At 36.5% G+C, this 15,807-nt stretch overlaps 1 protein-coding gene across 2 annotated transcripts in view; it reads right to left on the bottom strand.

Annotated features, from left to right (window-relative positions):
• The window catches only part of RALGPS1 (Ral GEF with PH domain and SH3 binding motif 1), a 127,464-nt gene that overhangs the window by 91,039 nt on the left and 20,618 nt on the right, over window positions 1-15,807 (bottom strand). For both annotated transcript variants that reach the window (XM_085300495.1, XM_085300496.1), the window contains 3 exons: window positions 15,674-15,763; window positions 13,309-13,401; window positions 8,688-8,814 (listed from right to left, as the gene is read on the bottom strand). In XM_085300495.1, the coding sequence (XP_085156621.1) occupies window positions 8,688-8,814; window positions 13,309-13,401; window positions 15,674-15,763 (310 nt within the window). The remainder of the gene's footprint in view (window positions 1-8,687; window positions 8,815-13,308; window positions 13,402-15,673; window positions 15,764-15,807) is intronic.

The raw sequence follows: 15,807 nt of genomic DNA, 5'->3' as shown, positions 1-15,807 counted from the left end.
CTTTAGAAAAGTTACTTATCAGGAAGTTCTTCAAAACATATGGTTTGTATGCATATTCAATGTGTGATATGTCGATGACCACCCAAGACTTCCTGAAATGCTTTCACCTTAGGTTATGTCCATACTCTATTGTCTTCCAGTGCTCCCTCTGAAATGTACTACCAAAGCAAGTACTGGTAGAGCACAAAGCATAAAGACTCTAGACACAGGGGCAACCCCCCCCCCCCCCCCCCCCAACAAGTAATGCATCACCTATATATGCAGTAGTCTGGAAGAACTTCTTGTTATGGTAACTACGTACTCTGGAGTGTTTGCCCACTTTTACTTTTAAGTAGTAGGTCACTACAAACAGTACTTCCCTACATGAACAGGTTACATGAAAGAGACTATCAGAAGCTTTATGAAGACAGCAAATAGAAGATGCTTTTCCAATTGCCACCTCATGCCTGAAAGCATCTGCACCTAGAAGTGCTTGGCTTGTAAAGGAATGCACAGAGCCTCAGGCATCCATTCTGCAGATCTCAATGATTACGATGCATTGTCAAAAAAGATATTAGAGTTGCTTTTCAATAGCAACAGATACAGCTACAGATACATCTCTGTAATATACACTCATGGCCAAGGTCACTAATGAAGATACTAAACTGTACTGGACCCAGTATCGATCCCTGGGGTACACCACTAGTGACTGGCCTCCAAGTGGACTTCATGGTTACCACAAYTCACTGAGTCCAGCAGTTCAGCCAGTCTTCACTCCACCTCACTGTCCACTTATTCTGTCCACACTTCATCAGTTTGTCTGTTAAGATGTTATAGTAGACAGTGTCAAAAGCTTTACAACTGAGGAAGGAAACAACGTTTGAGGAAAGGGCAGTGTGGATAGAATAAGAAATCTTGGCATATCTACACTTAATTTAACAAACTCACTATTAAAAGTTGGAGGATAGAATACTCTAGAAAACAGGGGAGTAAAACTGTTGACTTGTTTTATCATTGGCCAAAACAGTGATGTTCACAACACAAGCTGTGGCTCAGCTGGCTGACAAAGAAGAACAGAAGATATCTGATATATTCACAGCAGGGGTTGGTGACTGAGAAGAAAGGAAACAGAAAATGAACAAGGTTCCCTATGCATACAAGTAAGACCACAGTGTGCCTAGGTTTGTGTACTCAATGTAAGCGTACCAATAATGCAAAAACGCACAGTTACTGAAGTCACAGTTCTTTCTRAAGAGAAGGTAAATGAAATATGGGTTTGGAGTAGAAGTGTATATATTAAAACAATTATATATCACAAAAAATCCAAAATCACTTAAGTTGAAGGCTGCTGTAATACAAAATGTTAAAAAACAAACTAACAAGCTCATAGTATCCACTAAAAAAAAAATTTACTTAAATACACATCCCTTTATATATAAACATGGCTACCTGAAAGAATGCTCCGCTCTTGAAACTAGTCAGAATTTATGTATAGTGCTATCTAATAAGCTAGCTCCTACAATATTARGAGAGTCAAATTTACATCATGAAAGAATAAGTGTTGTAGGAAAGTGTTTTAAAGATCTCAAATCACCAAAATTAAATGCATTGTAAGGAGCTGTCTATGTACTACATGAATCCAGTTCAGGAAAGCTATTTAGCAACTGGAACTATGCTTGGCTCAATGTGGATCACAGCAGCAGGACAACAATAAGAACCATATCGTTATTTCAAAACTCAGCTAAAATGTGGTCAGATAAACCCCCTTGGGGGGGGAAAAAAAAAAAAAAAAAAAAGAATCCAAGCATTAGCATGATATTTTTTGCATAAAATTTACATAAAAGTATTTTGAACAAACCCAGAGCCTGGCTCATCAAGAAAAATTAAACATACAGAATTTGGAGTTTATATAGTGAAGTAACTTATTTGCCAATATACTAAAATCATAGATCTGCAAAATTTTCACTATGTGTATTTTTTTCATATTCATATAGTAGAATTTGGTTTGCACTAAATTTACTATTTCATCACGATAAACTGAGTGGTTTTACTTTTTCATCATGTTTTGTCTACAGTCTTGTTTTATCACTTCCCAGAGAAATGCATCACAGACAAGTTGATAGGACTAAATTATCAAAGAAAACCCCACCCCACATACAAAAACATTTTCCTGTCTATCAATAACAAAAGCACATGAAGTGAATTTATACAGCAGCACAAAATTGCAGCACAATGCAGAAGAGTACTAACAGCTTTAATTCTCCTATGCTCCTTCTTCATTTCAATAGTACCATAGAAACATTCCTGACACTGCAAAGTCTTCTAATACTTAGGTTGTTCTTCTGACTTTGAAATATCATTACCTTTTTCATGATACTAAAGAAAATATCATAACTAATATATTAACAGTATATCAAGACCTAAACAGTAGAGTTCTACCTATAGCATTTACACAAAAGGCTATCTTACAATATTTAAGTTGCTCCAGAATACAATGCTTTATTCAGTTATGCACAAATTTCATACAGGCTCATTCCAGAAACTGTTTTATTTATCAAAGTCCTCCATATTATCTCCACAATTAGAATTTAAGGAAAAAGTTACAGAATGTAGCAGAACATTCTCATCTTTGTCTTTTCTATGATATAGAGATTATAGTATAAAAGACCACCTCCAATGAACACAGAAAAAGACTGCACCAATGAATTTTCAAAACAAGACTGCTATTATTTCTCAGACCAAACTGTGGCTAAACGCTTCCAGCATTCCAGACCACAGTCTTGCTGATTTTGTGTTTTTTTTTTTTCCTTTCTTTNAAAAAAAAAAAAAAACTGATAGAAGTTTCAAAATAGTAGTTTTAAATGTAATAAAGCACATAACCTCAAGCCATAATATGTGAAATGAGTGTTTCCAGTATTTGTCTGCTTACCCAAAGAAGGAACAGTATATCTCAGGAAGGAGGAAATATTTGCTTGAAAAGAGCAAGAATGCAGCCTCATCTTTGCTATCACCAGGGAGAGGTGCTCTCTGTGATGGATGAATCCTCAGGTTTAACATACGCAGGACAGGAAGTCTAATATAGGTTAGTTGGACATCAGCAGGGATTTCAGATTTAAATTTGTATCTAAATATTGGGATTTTTTCTTTTCATTGCCCATTTCTTTTGTTAGTCTTGTAACACTTTTTTGGGAATTCATTTGGAATGTTTCAATTTCATTTGAAATTTAATTAAACATAGCTTGGAATGATCTCACAGTAACTGGGTAGTATCACAGCATTTTCTCAAACAAGGTAGTAAGGCAGTTCTATAAACCAGAGTGCTCAGGCAACATAAGCAGTTTAGCTCCCCAGTACATTCTCCAGAGCATCACAAACAATCTCATAGACTGCCCCAGGTGGAATGAGAATTAATAACCCATGAGTTAACAGGAAGAAAGTGTCTTGCAGTGAGAGACATAAGGCTTTATAGTATTGTGAGTGGGAGTCCCATGCACGCTGCAAGTATTCAGAGACTTCGTCACTCTCCTTCAATGCAATAAATTCATGACTTACTCCTGACCTAAATATCTTATCTTATTTGTTGGTTTAAGCAGACAGATTAAAGAAGCTTCTCCCTATTTAACACTGTCTTCCCCAAAAAGATATCTACCTACCATAATCAATCCTTTTTGAACATTTTCTTTTGATAAGCTAAGCTATTATTCTTCAGATCTTACGCTATTTCAATGGAACTTTCGATAACTCACACCATTTTTATTTATTTATTTATTTATGAGTGTGGCAGTTAGGAATGGCTGTCAAATTTATTTAATAAGAAATATTTTACATAAACAGCACTGTTATTATCCACAAGAACTTGTGCTGGGACTCATGCTGTTCAACATATTCATAATTGACCTGAAAAAAGGGAGTGAAAAATGGAACAAAAAAATCTGCTGTTGATATTAACTGATTCGGGTAGCAAAGACAAGGGGCGACCGTGAAAGACTTACAAGACAGGGACTGGGCAATAACACAGCAGATAAAAATCTGCAGAGATAGTCACAGCAATACAAACAGGGAAAAAAAGTCCTGACCTTCCATGTTAAATGAAAAGAACTAGTAACTGCCAATAAAGGTAAATTCTTGGGACTACAATGAATAGTTCTGGAAAACAATTTGGTTTTTTGATTGTTAATAAATGCTGAGCTAACAAAATGTTAGGAATTGTTAAATAGAACACAAAACATTTTGAAGTCACTGTATAAATCCAAGGTGTACTTTCCTCTTGAATACTGTGTGCAGTCCATGCCCACTCTCTGCCTCTCAGAAAGGATACAGAACTGCCAGAGAAGATTGCCAAGGATGGTCAAATATACTGAGTGGCATGCCTATGATCAACCAAGACAAGATTCTTCTTTTTGGAAGAAAAATAACTGAAGATACAGCGTGAAGATGACAAGAGATAATAAGATAGGCCTATGAAGCCACGAGTAGTCTGAAGAGGGTGCATAGAGAACAAGACACTAACTGAACGTGGAAAATACCATGTTGAAGTCAAACAAAAGAATGTGGTACTTGACAGAAATGAGGMAATCCCTGCCACCTGTTGAAGGGCTGCAAGGATTTTATACAGGAGAGAATGCACAAGTTCATGGAAATCTACTGAGGGTCACTAAATACTAAGACATCAGTTCTGGCTCAGGAAATCTATGTAGAGTTCTCGAGCTCTAGTTATACAAGTGCATTGATTTAAAAATACTTTTACTTTATACTTCTTAGCTCCAGCTTAACATCATCCTAAACTACTAGTTAAGCTAAAAAATAGATCATGACATGACTGTGTAACATAGCTACTTCCCAAAACAGAATCCCCAAACTTTTAGAGCTCATCTGTTTTTTTTTCCCGAATTACTAACTTCAAACAAAATCTGAATCAGAATTTCCATGATAGAAGAGAAGCAGTATAGCAATTGTACATAACCTGAGGATACCTTTTTGAGTGTCCTATTTGAAAAGATTTTGCCACTTCTGGAGCTGCTGGTCTAGAGTTCTAGTGTTACCCTATTATTTCTACAGTTCTTAGTAACAAAGTGGAGGATTTAGCACTTATTTTTCCCAATAAATGGTAATCCTTAAAGTCACAGATGCCTCGTTCTGATAGGAGTCTAGGTCTGATGCTGCCTATAGACTCAGCAAACCAGACAGTGCACTAAAAATCAAAGGCTAGTACCACTCAGACTGTACTCAAAAATAAATTGGGTACTCAGACATTTTACTAGATAGAACACTGAAAAGTTTGGTCATATGGCTTCTTTGTACATCGCAGAAGAATAGGAGACAATCAAAATTATACACCATTTTAACTGTAGGTCTCCTTTTATTACATTTCTAGTTGAATTCTAAATATATTTAGCACTTGATAGAAATACTCATTCCAAAAATATATGCATGTTTTCTCTTCTCTTCTGTACAAAAAGTGTGTGCATATATAGTTTCCAGGTTTCTATTTTGTTAAAAGTTCTGTTTGGTAATGTAAACTGGATTGATATAATTTGCAGGTTTTGAAGGATCTGTGATCGAATATCATCTTTGCCATTGCTGAAAGTCTTCCTTTCAGATGTACATTTTCTTGATCCAGGAGGTAATAGAATTTTAGAGTAGCAGAGTATAAAAAAAGTATGAGTGAAAGTATCATGTAGGCAGGTTCTCAAAAATACATGTCTTACTCAAATACTTTCTGAATACTTAAACACCTACATTGCCTACGAGGACGTGATCTCTTGTCAGAGCTTTGGTTTTGTTCTGGCCATATCTGGCCATATACCCATATACCAAAGTCTTCAAAAAAAAAAAAAAAAAAAAAAAAAAAATTCTCATAGAACTCAAAATATTGTCTTTACACACAGACAGCTCATGCTTATTATTGCTGCCAAAAACTGTTTCTAGAACTGCAAAAAGCAAGCAACTAACTAGTGTTTCTTTAAAAAGACAAGTATTTGTTTTTAATTCTTAAATAATGCATTTCTTTGAGACTAAAGAAATTTCAAGAAATCATTCCAATTTCTGCAGGTAAAAGGATGTGTTTTTAAATTCCCCAACTATACACTCATGTTGTATAATAAACTTTGGTGAAAATCTGGGGCTTAAGATCTGGTTTGACTACTTTTTTTCTTTTTTCTTTTTTTCTTTTTTTAAATATATCTTATGTCACAGCACCACCTATTCTGCATCTTGAAATCCTCAGGGATCCAAGAGTCAGAACTTTACAGGACTTGACAACATACCTGGATTGCACAGCCTAAACAGAAGACAAAGTTTGTGCTAAGAGACTTAGAATTCTCCTAGCACCACTACAGCTGATGCTGAAGCACAAGAATACAGGAAAACTGGACAATTCACATTTAGGCGTGTATCTCAGTAAGGCAGAACACAAGGTCACTCTTCTCACATCAGCACACAAATTCACTGAGAATCATCAGATAAAGCAGGAACTTGTCTCCCCTCAAACTTGCAGACAGATATACTCTCCAGACACATCATTCAATTTAAATGCAGGTAACAGAGTAAGATACACTTTATGTATATTCTGTGAGAAAGTCCTGTGGGGAGCACTGATGAGAAGACTATAAACAAAAATCTACTTACAGAGATTGCAAAAGCCATCAAGACTTCCTCTACTCTTCAGAGAGGATACAGCATAAATTGTCACAAAACCAAAGTAAAATGAACCATCAACTGTAGATAGCAGATAGCGTTTTATAACTTTGACCCAAATCAAAGCAAGACTGAATTCAAAGCTGAGTCTGTTTTTAGCTGCTAGGTAAGAGAAAGATGAAGATGGAGCTGGAGTCTAACCAGCAGGACGTTGATATAAAACCAGTACCCAAAAAGTATTAAAGTTTGACATTCCTGAATTTGCGTTAAGTCTTCCTCTTTATAAGCACAAATGCACTAAGTAAAATATTTCTAATAATTGTTCATATTGTTTARGTCCTAAGCTACTAAACTCCCCTTACAACTTTTAAGTCAAGCTGTCTACGTTAACATATTCGTCAGCAATGCTCAGATCATTACATCTGGCATCAGTTTGCTTCTCTAACAGTCTCTTGTTAAAGARCAAAAGCATTTCTGCAAATCACAATTTGGGAAGGATCTTATCCTGATGGTTCTATATGTATCACTTTAGGGGAAAAGAGCTATTATTTTGAAATGATTTAAAGTAAACCATGTGTCATGGATCTCTTCCATTATATATGCAATAAATCAACAGAATCAAAAGTGAAAAAACTAAAGGGATGAAGATACTAAAAAACATGCTGCAAATCAGACTAAACTACTGACCAGTTTGAAGGACTTATGCATCCATAACAAGTCTTTTTCTTTTCTCCAAGAGTCCCTTAAATGCTTTAAGACTATAAATAAGCTTGTGATGCTAAAAAGCATGTGCAATAAAACAATTTCCCTCACATATCTCTTTGAAATTCTGTGAAAATCTCAGTTTGCTTAAAGCATCACAATGATAAGAAGCCTAAAAACTGTGTGGTATCATTCCTAGAATACCTAAGTTTTTTCATACATGTGGCTGTAATCATAGACCACTAACTAGAATTCCTGTGTCAGCAATAACATGCATGGGTAACTAGCATTTTAGGTAAAGACATATTTCACATTTGATTTTGTGGAGTTCATGTGGTTGAAGTGCAAGACAAAATGACGTTAGATGTGCACAAAGCTGCATTAAAAAGAGTTTCCGGTATACCAACAGTTAAAAATGTTTAAGATGCTTCTTTATGGTGTATTCTGTTGCCTGTAACTTTACCAAACATGTATGATTTGTGCTGAACATCTGAGATGGAAATTTCCAAATTCATTTCAATTTATTTTTTTCTGAGTCATATTTACAGAACGTTCAAAATAATTACTTCAACATACTTTATACTTGTAGACCGCAGTACAAAAAGCACTGTTTGCCTTTTTTTGGGGCACTAGAAAATAATTAAAATAAATAACCTGTTTCTATTATGCTATACAATTGCTTACTGAAGACATGGTTAAATACTTCTTAGGCTGCTAAAATCCCTACCAATGGAAAGACATTCCATTACAATGAAGGGCCTTTCTTAGCAGGAATCTGTGACTGCAGTACTCAAGAATGCTAATACAGTTCAGTAACGTGCAGGAATAGCGAGCTGAAAGAACAGTTAGAAAAACAATGATATAGTGTGCCTCCACGAACAATAAAAGTGGAGTCCTGAAAAGAGAAGTCAACATATTGGACTGCCTTTTCAGTTTGCATCTCTTTTTAACGTAGTCACGYGAAATTGTCATGAAACAACTACAGTTTTGAGATATCAGCTTATGAGGTAGCTAAAACGCCAATCTAGTAAACTATAGGTGTAAGGTCTCAAACCMTGTTGTAATGAAAGATTTCTGAAACTTAAAACTCTTCTGAATTCTAATGAACAAGTGCACTGTAAACAGGTGATACACATATGGTTCAAAAGTTCAGTAAAACATGAAACTTTCACAAGTTAGTGTGATCCTAGAGAGTATTGTATCTTAAAAATCTCCATTAGATTTTATTTTTCCGAATATCAAATAAAGCGAATCATACATTCTATATGTAGTGTTCTTCAGCTGCACAACACGCTACACAAGTTATTGTCAAAATGAGCTAGGGTTTTTTGTATATTTACATAGATAAGTAAGCCAATGTTCACACTCACCTAAATATGGAATGGTAGGAACCATTTTTAAACTTCTGATATACTCTCGTGTCCTTTTATAATTATCTTCCTTAGACAGCAAGTAGTCTAACTTCTCAAAGTTGGCCTTATCTTTGCGATTCAGAAGCTACATAGAAAGTAAAATGAAGGAGATTATTAAAAGTTAAAAGATGAAGTTGTACAAAGATAACAACAAACGCTAATTTATTGACTGTCTCACAGTAAAGGAGAGCATTCTCAAATTAAGATTAAATTCATCCTCATCCAAAATAGCACAATGTTTGAAAAAGTGCTGCCTGTTAAGAAAAAAGAAAAATGCCCTTTCAGCTTAGATCTTAAGTTATGGATAAATATGATTATTAGTTTATGAAGAATCTACCTATCATTGGTTCAGAGTTTTGAATAATGTCAGCAGTATTTTTTACAAAGGAAAAATGTGTATTATAATACAGCCATCAATGTTTTCAGAATTTACCAGAACTGCTAGACGTCTTCTTGAGTTTGGAAGTAGAATTAGCACTGGGAAATGCTCTAAATAAATGCAAGTTGTGCAGAGTATTACTAAAAGTATGAAAAAACTTTTTTAAAAAATAAGAAAAATAGGTCACTATGATACTTACACTTCTGAACTTGCTAAANAAAAAAAAACCACAAAAAAACCCCAAAAACATACCAGTGCAAAAGATTCTGAAGTGACAGGACATGGAAGCATAAACAAATAGCACATAACTGCAGCTATAAAAACACGTTCTTACTTTCAGATGCTTTTATATACATCAGTAATCTTCTAAAGATAATTTTAAAAGCCAGCTGAGCCAGACTGAGTGGAGGATTATGTCATTGTACACAGACTTCTTGCATTTTACTTCCTGACAACAGATAGCTAWTCCCCAGCATATTTCTTAATGCACCTCTTCCTTTCTAAAATTCCAAATCACAGAATGGGTAAGGCTGGAGATCTAGTCCAATCTCCCTGCTCAAAGTCACCTAGAGCATGTTGGACAGGGTTGCATCCAGGCAGGTTTTGAATATTTCCAGAGAAGGAGATTTCATGACCTCTCTAGGCAACCTGTTGGAGTGTTCTGTCACTCTCACAGTAAAGAAATTCTTGTACTACAGAGCTCATAAACATTGCTGTTCTGTTACTAGAGCTGCAAGTCTCCCCACTGTTATTAAAAATACTGTGATGCATATGCATGAGTTAATTGCTTCACTCGGTCTTGTTTAGAACAAGATGGGCTTGACAAGGGGCATCAGTAAAACTGAGCCTTGTCCATGGGAACACTGAAACCTACAAGTTAGAAAAGGCACACAACACATTAAAGTTAAATAACAGCTGTTAATAAACTAATGTTTATTAACATTAGTTAAAGTACAAGATTGAAAAGATTTCAGATAAATTCTACTGTTTACTTTTTAAACAGCACTGAGAATTCCTTAAGGTCCCAACCCTGCACTGTAATATACATTTGGACTATTGCGTCTTCAAAAAGCCTTAGATTTTTTTTGGAGTCTCCACATGGATGCAACAGGATGGCTATTTGGATCAAGATCTACTTTAATATACCAGAAAAAACTTCATGTTTTCAAACTGTCCAATGTAGAATAACGTCAACATTGTAGAATTTTACGTTTTGTAGCTGAAAAAAAAATTCCTCATCACAAACTCACCAAAAACCAGCAAAAATTGCTTGGTTTCTAAGGAATACACAGAAACATCACTTCTAGGCACAGGAACTACATTTTTCACAGGAGTGACAAACAATATTGGAAGTCAGTAGCTTTTTAAATGATCAGTAATTAAGAAAGAACCATTTCTTTTTCTAAAGTTTGAGGAGAAAAGTTTACATATTTGAAGTAAGGGAGTATTTTCTGAATTCTAAATTCAACTGGGCTTTTGTCATGTTTTATTTTCTTCTGAAATGGCATTCTAAATTCTTTAAATATGTTACAGAGATACTTTGAAAACAAACATTAATGAGTGTAGTACATTACATACCAATACACAATGTAAGTTCATAAAATTTCTTTTGATCTGTCTTGCAATGAATTATTCACATACTTAGTTTCACACAGAGGTGATTTCCCTATTTAAGTTCCAATTTTACATTTTTCTCAAGCTGCTCAGCAGGTACTTGCACTTTTATTACGTCAGAGCCTAGTTTTCACCTTTCAAATCATAAAAAAGTTACAGGCATTTAAAAAGTGTTATAAACTAAGGTAAAAAGTTCAGTAGAATCATATATATTCATCACTTTGTTAACAGTTAGTATAATCCACATTGGGTGAAATACAGAATTAATGAGAATTACGTAATCCTCTATATCTGAAATGCATCAACAGCAAGAGGAGGACTAGGAGAAATATGGGCCCGCTACTGAGTGGGGCGGGGGCCCTGGTGACAAGGGATACAGAGAAGGCAGAATTACTGAATGCTGCCTTTGCTTCAGTCTTCACTGCTAAGGGCAGCCCTCAGGAATCCTGCAGCCTGGACGTGAGGGAGAAAGTCTGGAGAAGGGAAGACTTTCCTTTGGTTGAGGAGGATAGGATTAGAGACCTTCTGGGCAGGCTAGACATCCACAAATCCATGGGCCCAGATGGGATGCACCCACGGGTACTGAGGGAGCTGGTGGATGTTGCTGCCAGGCTGCTCTCCATCATCTTTGAAAAGTCATGGAGAACTGGATAGGTGCCTGAGAACTGGAAGAAAGCCACTGCCTTCAAGAAGGGCAAGAAGGAGGAGCCAGGCAACTATAGGCTGGTCAGCCTCACCTTCATCCCTCAAAAGGTGATGGAACAGCTCATTCTGGATGTCATCTCCAGGCATATGGAGGAAAAGGAGGTGATCAGGAGTAGCCAGCATGGATTCACCAATCTGATAGCCTTCTATGATGGAATGACTGGCTGGGTAGATGAGGGCAGAGCAGTGGATGTTGTGTAGCCTGACTTCAGCAAGGCTTTTGACACTGCCTCCCATAACATCCTCCTAGAGAAGCTCTGGAAGTGTGGGTTAGAGTGAACAGTGAGGTGGATTGAGAACTGGCTGAAAGGCAGAGCTCAGGGTCGTCGTCAGTGGCATGGAGTCTAGTTGGAGGTCTGTGGCTAGTGGTGTCCCCCAGGGCTCAGTACTGGGTCCCATCCTGTTCAACTTCTTCATCAACGACCTGGATGAGGGGATGGAGTGCCTCCTCAGCAAGTTTGCTGATGATCCCAAGCTGGGAGGAGTGGCTGCTACAGCTGAGGGCTGTGCTGCCATTCAGAGAGACCTGACAGGCTGGAGAGTTGGGCAGAGAGGAACCTCATGAGGATCAATAAGGGCAATTGCAGAGTCCTGCACCTAGGGAAAAATAACCCTAGGCACCAGTACAAGCTGGGGGCTGACCTTCTGGAGAGCAGCTCTGCAGAGAAGGACCTAGGAGTCATCCAGCAGGTGGATGACAAGTTGACCATGAGGCAGCAATGTGCCCTTGTGGCCAAGAAAGCCAGTGATCTCCTGGGGTGCATTAGGAAGAGTGCTTCCAGCAGGTTGAGGGAAGTGATCCTGCCCCTCTACTCAGCCCTGGTGAGGCCTCATCTCGAGTACTGTGTACAATTCTGGGCTCCCCAGTGCAAGAGAGACATGGAGCTGCTGGAGAGAGTCCAGTGTAGGGCTACGAAGATGATCAGAAGGCTGGAGCATCTGCCCTATGAGGAACAGCTGCGAGAGCTGGGCCTCTTCAGCCTGGGGAAGAGAAGACTGAGGGGGGATCTTATCAATGTGTACAAGTACCTGAAGGGAGGGTGTCAAGGGGACGGGGACAAACTCTTTTCAGTTGTCCCATGTGACAGGACAAGAGGCACTGGGTAGAAATTGAAGCACAGGAAGCTCCACCTGAAAGTGAGGGGGAATTTCTTCACTGTGAGAGTGACGGAGCACTCCAGCAGGTTGCCCAGAGAGGTTGTGGAGTCTCCTTCTCTGGAGATCTTCAAGGCCCGCCTGGACACAACCCTGTCTAACACGCTCTAGGCAACCCTGCTAGGTTGGACTAGACAATCTCCAGAGGTTCCTTCCAACCTTTCTGATTCTATGATTGTATACAGCAGGACCACCTTATAATCAGATATTCCAATTTAGAGAATTCTGCAAAACATATTTTGCATAAGTAATTTCTACAATCATGGTAAATTTAAATGAGAAACTGTCATGAAGAGACTGATTTTCTGAAAATGTAATTGATGCTTTTAATTTCTTAAATAAATGAAATTTGAAAAGCATTGTACAATAAACAGAATGAATGCTTCTATATTTGTAAGTTTTTTTCCCCCTTTCCTATCATGCAATGTATTAAAGACACAATGATTTGGATAACAGGATACAGATATACACTCTCATACTGGAGTCTACTAGGAATATTTATGAATCCAAACCCTCCTGAGCATGTAATCAGTGGTTTCTAGAACAGACAAGTCACTTCAGGAAAACAGATTAAAACATGCAGCCATTTAAGCACTACTGTGATAAAAACATGCATGAAATTGTTCTTCCTGCTATGATGGTGCAATACAAGCAATTCATAAGAGTTCAGAAAAATCTCAGAGTTCAAACAAGGAAAGCTAAGACAATGGTCAAAGGTAAACTTACGGCCCAAGTTTTTGTCAGTCTGAAAATAGGTGCACTTTGCAGCGCTGACACCACTGACATAAGAGAATGAAGGTTATTCAGTTCTAGAAGCTTCTGGAAAAAAAAGTTATTACTGACTTTTAATATTCCTTAAAGGGAAACAAGGTTAATCTCAAATTTGCATTAATAAAATACAAAGTTTTTATCAGTAACTGTAGAAGAGAACACTACCCAATGCTGTCAGTGTGTAAAATTCTGAAGTCTGCTTTAAAAGCTGTAAATTCTCCTAATATATCCCCAAAACAAAAGGTTTTACAGAGTGCTAACTGTATCTAATTTGAATGTGTTCTTTTGTAAGGCTGTTCCTTTAAGAACATGAAATACAAAATTATTTGGTACATTGTTCTTGAAAGTATGTTAAAATGTTAACAATATTGTTTTGGCATACAGCATTTRATCAGTATAACTTTATTTTATAATCTAGTTTACAGGGAGAATTTTCTCTTTTCAACATGCCTTAAATTCACTCTCTGCTGACAATCACTCAAAACACACTGATCTCAAAAGAGATAGTATTTCAAAATAAAACTGGCTTAGATGATAAAGTTTCTTACAATATAGTTCTAGGAATATAGAAAAGATTGAGAAATGCTGTTGTGTAACTTATTGTTGTTATTAAAGGTTTATATTACTTAAACTTGCCTCTGCAGAATGTAAATGCATAAGAATTCCTTCATGTAGAACTGCTGCTATATGTAGGCAGTTAGCAAAATTGAATTTAGAGGGACCAAATTAACACAAGCCTGTTTGCTAAGAATTTGTGATTTTGTTCAAAAGCACAGAATTCTGTTCCTACGTCCTCACTTTCTGAACAGGGCAAGAGACCAAGCATGATGAAAGAACTCATAGCTCTGTAAGTGATCTTGCGGGGTACCTTCTACATATGAGGAAATCTTTCAGTGTAAATAACAAAGACTTAATAAGTAAATGCCTAGAAATTTTTCTTTAAAAATGAATGATATCAAATATTTAGCCAACATACTGTTAAAATGCCGGAGTAAAATATAATCAAACTCCTTGAGCAGTAGATTTATTCATTGCTCAGGAGCATTTGAGGAAGATTTTGGTTTTTACTGAGAAAAATGAAGGAAGAGAAAAAAGGGCTGTTTTTGCTTTTTTGCATAGGACAAACAAATCTCTTATTTCTAAGAATAGCCTAACGCCTCCAAGTTGCCCATTCTCCCAGTACTTGGACTATGTGTTTGTGCCAGGAACTAGTTTAGGTATGCTCTTTTCTGCATAAGCACAATACTTCAACACGAACTCATGGGACATGTTCATAACATATAACTTTTTATATCACATGGAAAATACTAATTACCTTTGCACTAATATTTTGCATTCAATCCACAGACTAGATAACATTAGCTATTTTGAAAATTAAAGAAACACAGCAACGTAAGCACATACGCTGACCCACTATTTCACATGTACAAGATAAGCACTCAGGCCTTTGATCTTAGTGCTGTCTTCTTACTAATATCAGTATGCATCACAGATGCTCATACACAATAAAAAGATTACAGGTCATGGAGCAGACAAGCATCTTTCCTATACACAGCCTCCTCAGTGGGGAAAACAAATAAATAAGTAATCAATTGTTCCACAGTTTTCCCTGAAACATCAACTGTATTCTAGGGAACAATGGCCATTTCTGTGATACAGATTATATACCAGAAATTATTAAAGAACATCCAAATTAAGGAACATCCACAGAATTTCAGCAGGAGATGGAAAAAAATACTAAGAAGTGTTAAGAGTGACTTGTAAAAAGCAGTGCTCAAATTTATTAAAAATAACTCAATTTGAACAGTTGTAATTCATATCATCAACTATTTGTTGAAAATAGGAATGATGTCTCTGAATGATCATTTTAGAAACAAATTTTTCACAGATTTATACAAAAAGATAAATCTGAATGGGGGGACAAAACAGAACAGTTTACAACTATTTTCAGTGTTGGTAAAAAAAAACTTGCATTTATTGGCTGCATTACTTTTATTTTTTTTTTTATGAAGTTCAGTAACTGCCCAGCAACAAGACAAGTCATTTTTAACCCTGTTAGGCAACAGTGTAAGCACTAGAGCAGTGATCAGTTACACCAAACTGGATGCTTTCATTTTGTTAAGTGAAAACCCTAGATGCCATGCCTTTGTCTTAGTCACTTGATACAACATAGAAGATGTGCTAAAANAAAAAAAAAAAAAAAAAAAAAAAAAAAAAGAATGTTACCCTCTGCAATCCAACAACAGCTGACAGGAGTAGTGCAGAAACAGACAGAAAAGAAGTAAGATTTTGAATAATAGTATAATAAATACACACTTACTTTAGCTATTTTCACAAAATGGCTCAGTATTTCTGCCCGTATTTTTAAGGTCTGTGCTGTTAAAATTTCTCGTACAACCCAAAAACTGACCTATAAAGTAAACATATAAAATTGAATTTAGTTATAAAAAGACT

Source organism: Rhea americana, unplaced genomic scaffold (genome assembly GCF_003343005.1).
Source record: "Rhea americana isolate MKP2758 unplaced genomic scaffold, rheAme1 scaffold_164, whole genome shotgun sequence".
Lineage (NCBI taxonomy): Eukaryota > Metazoa > Chordata > Aves > Rheiformes > Rheidae > Rhea > Rhea americana.
The sequence above is the reverse complement of the archived record's forward strand: the minus strand, read 5'-3'. Positions and strand labels throughout refer to the sequence as shown.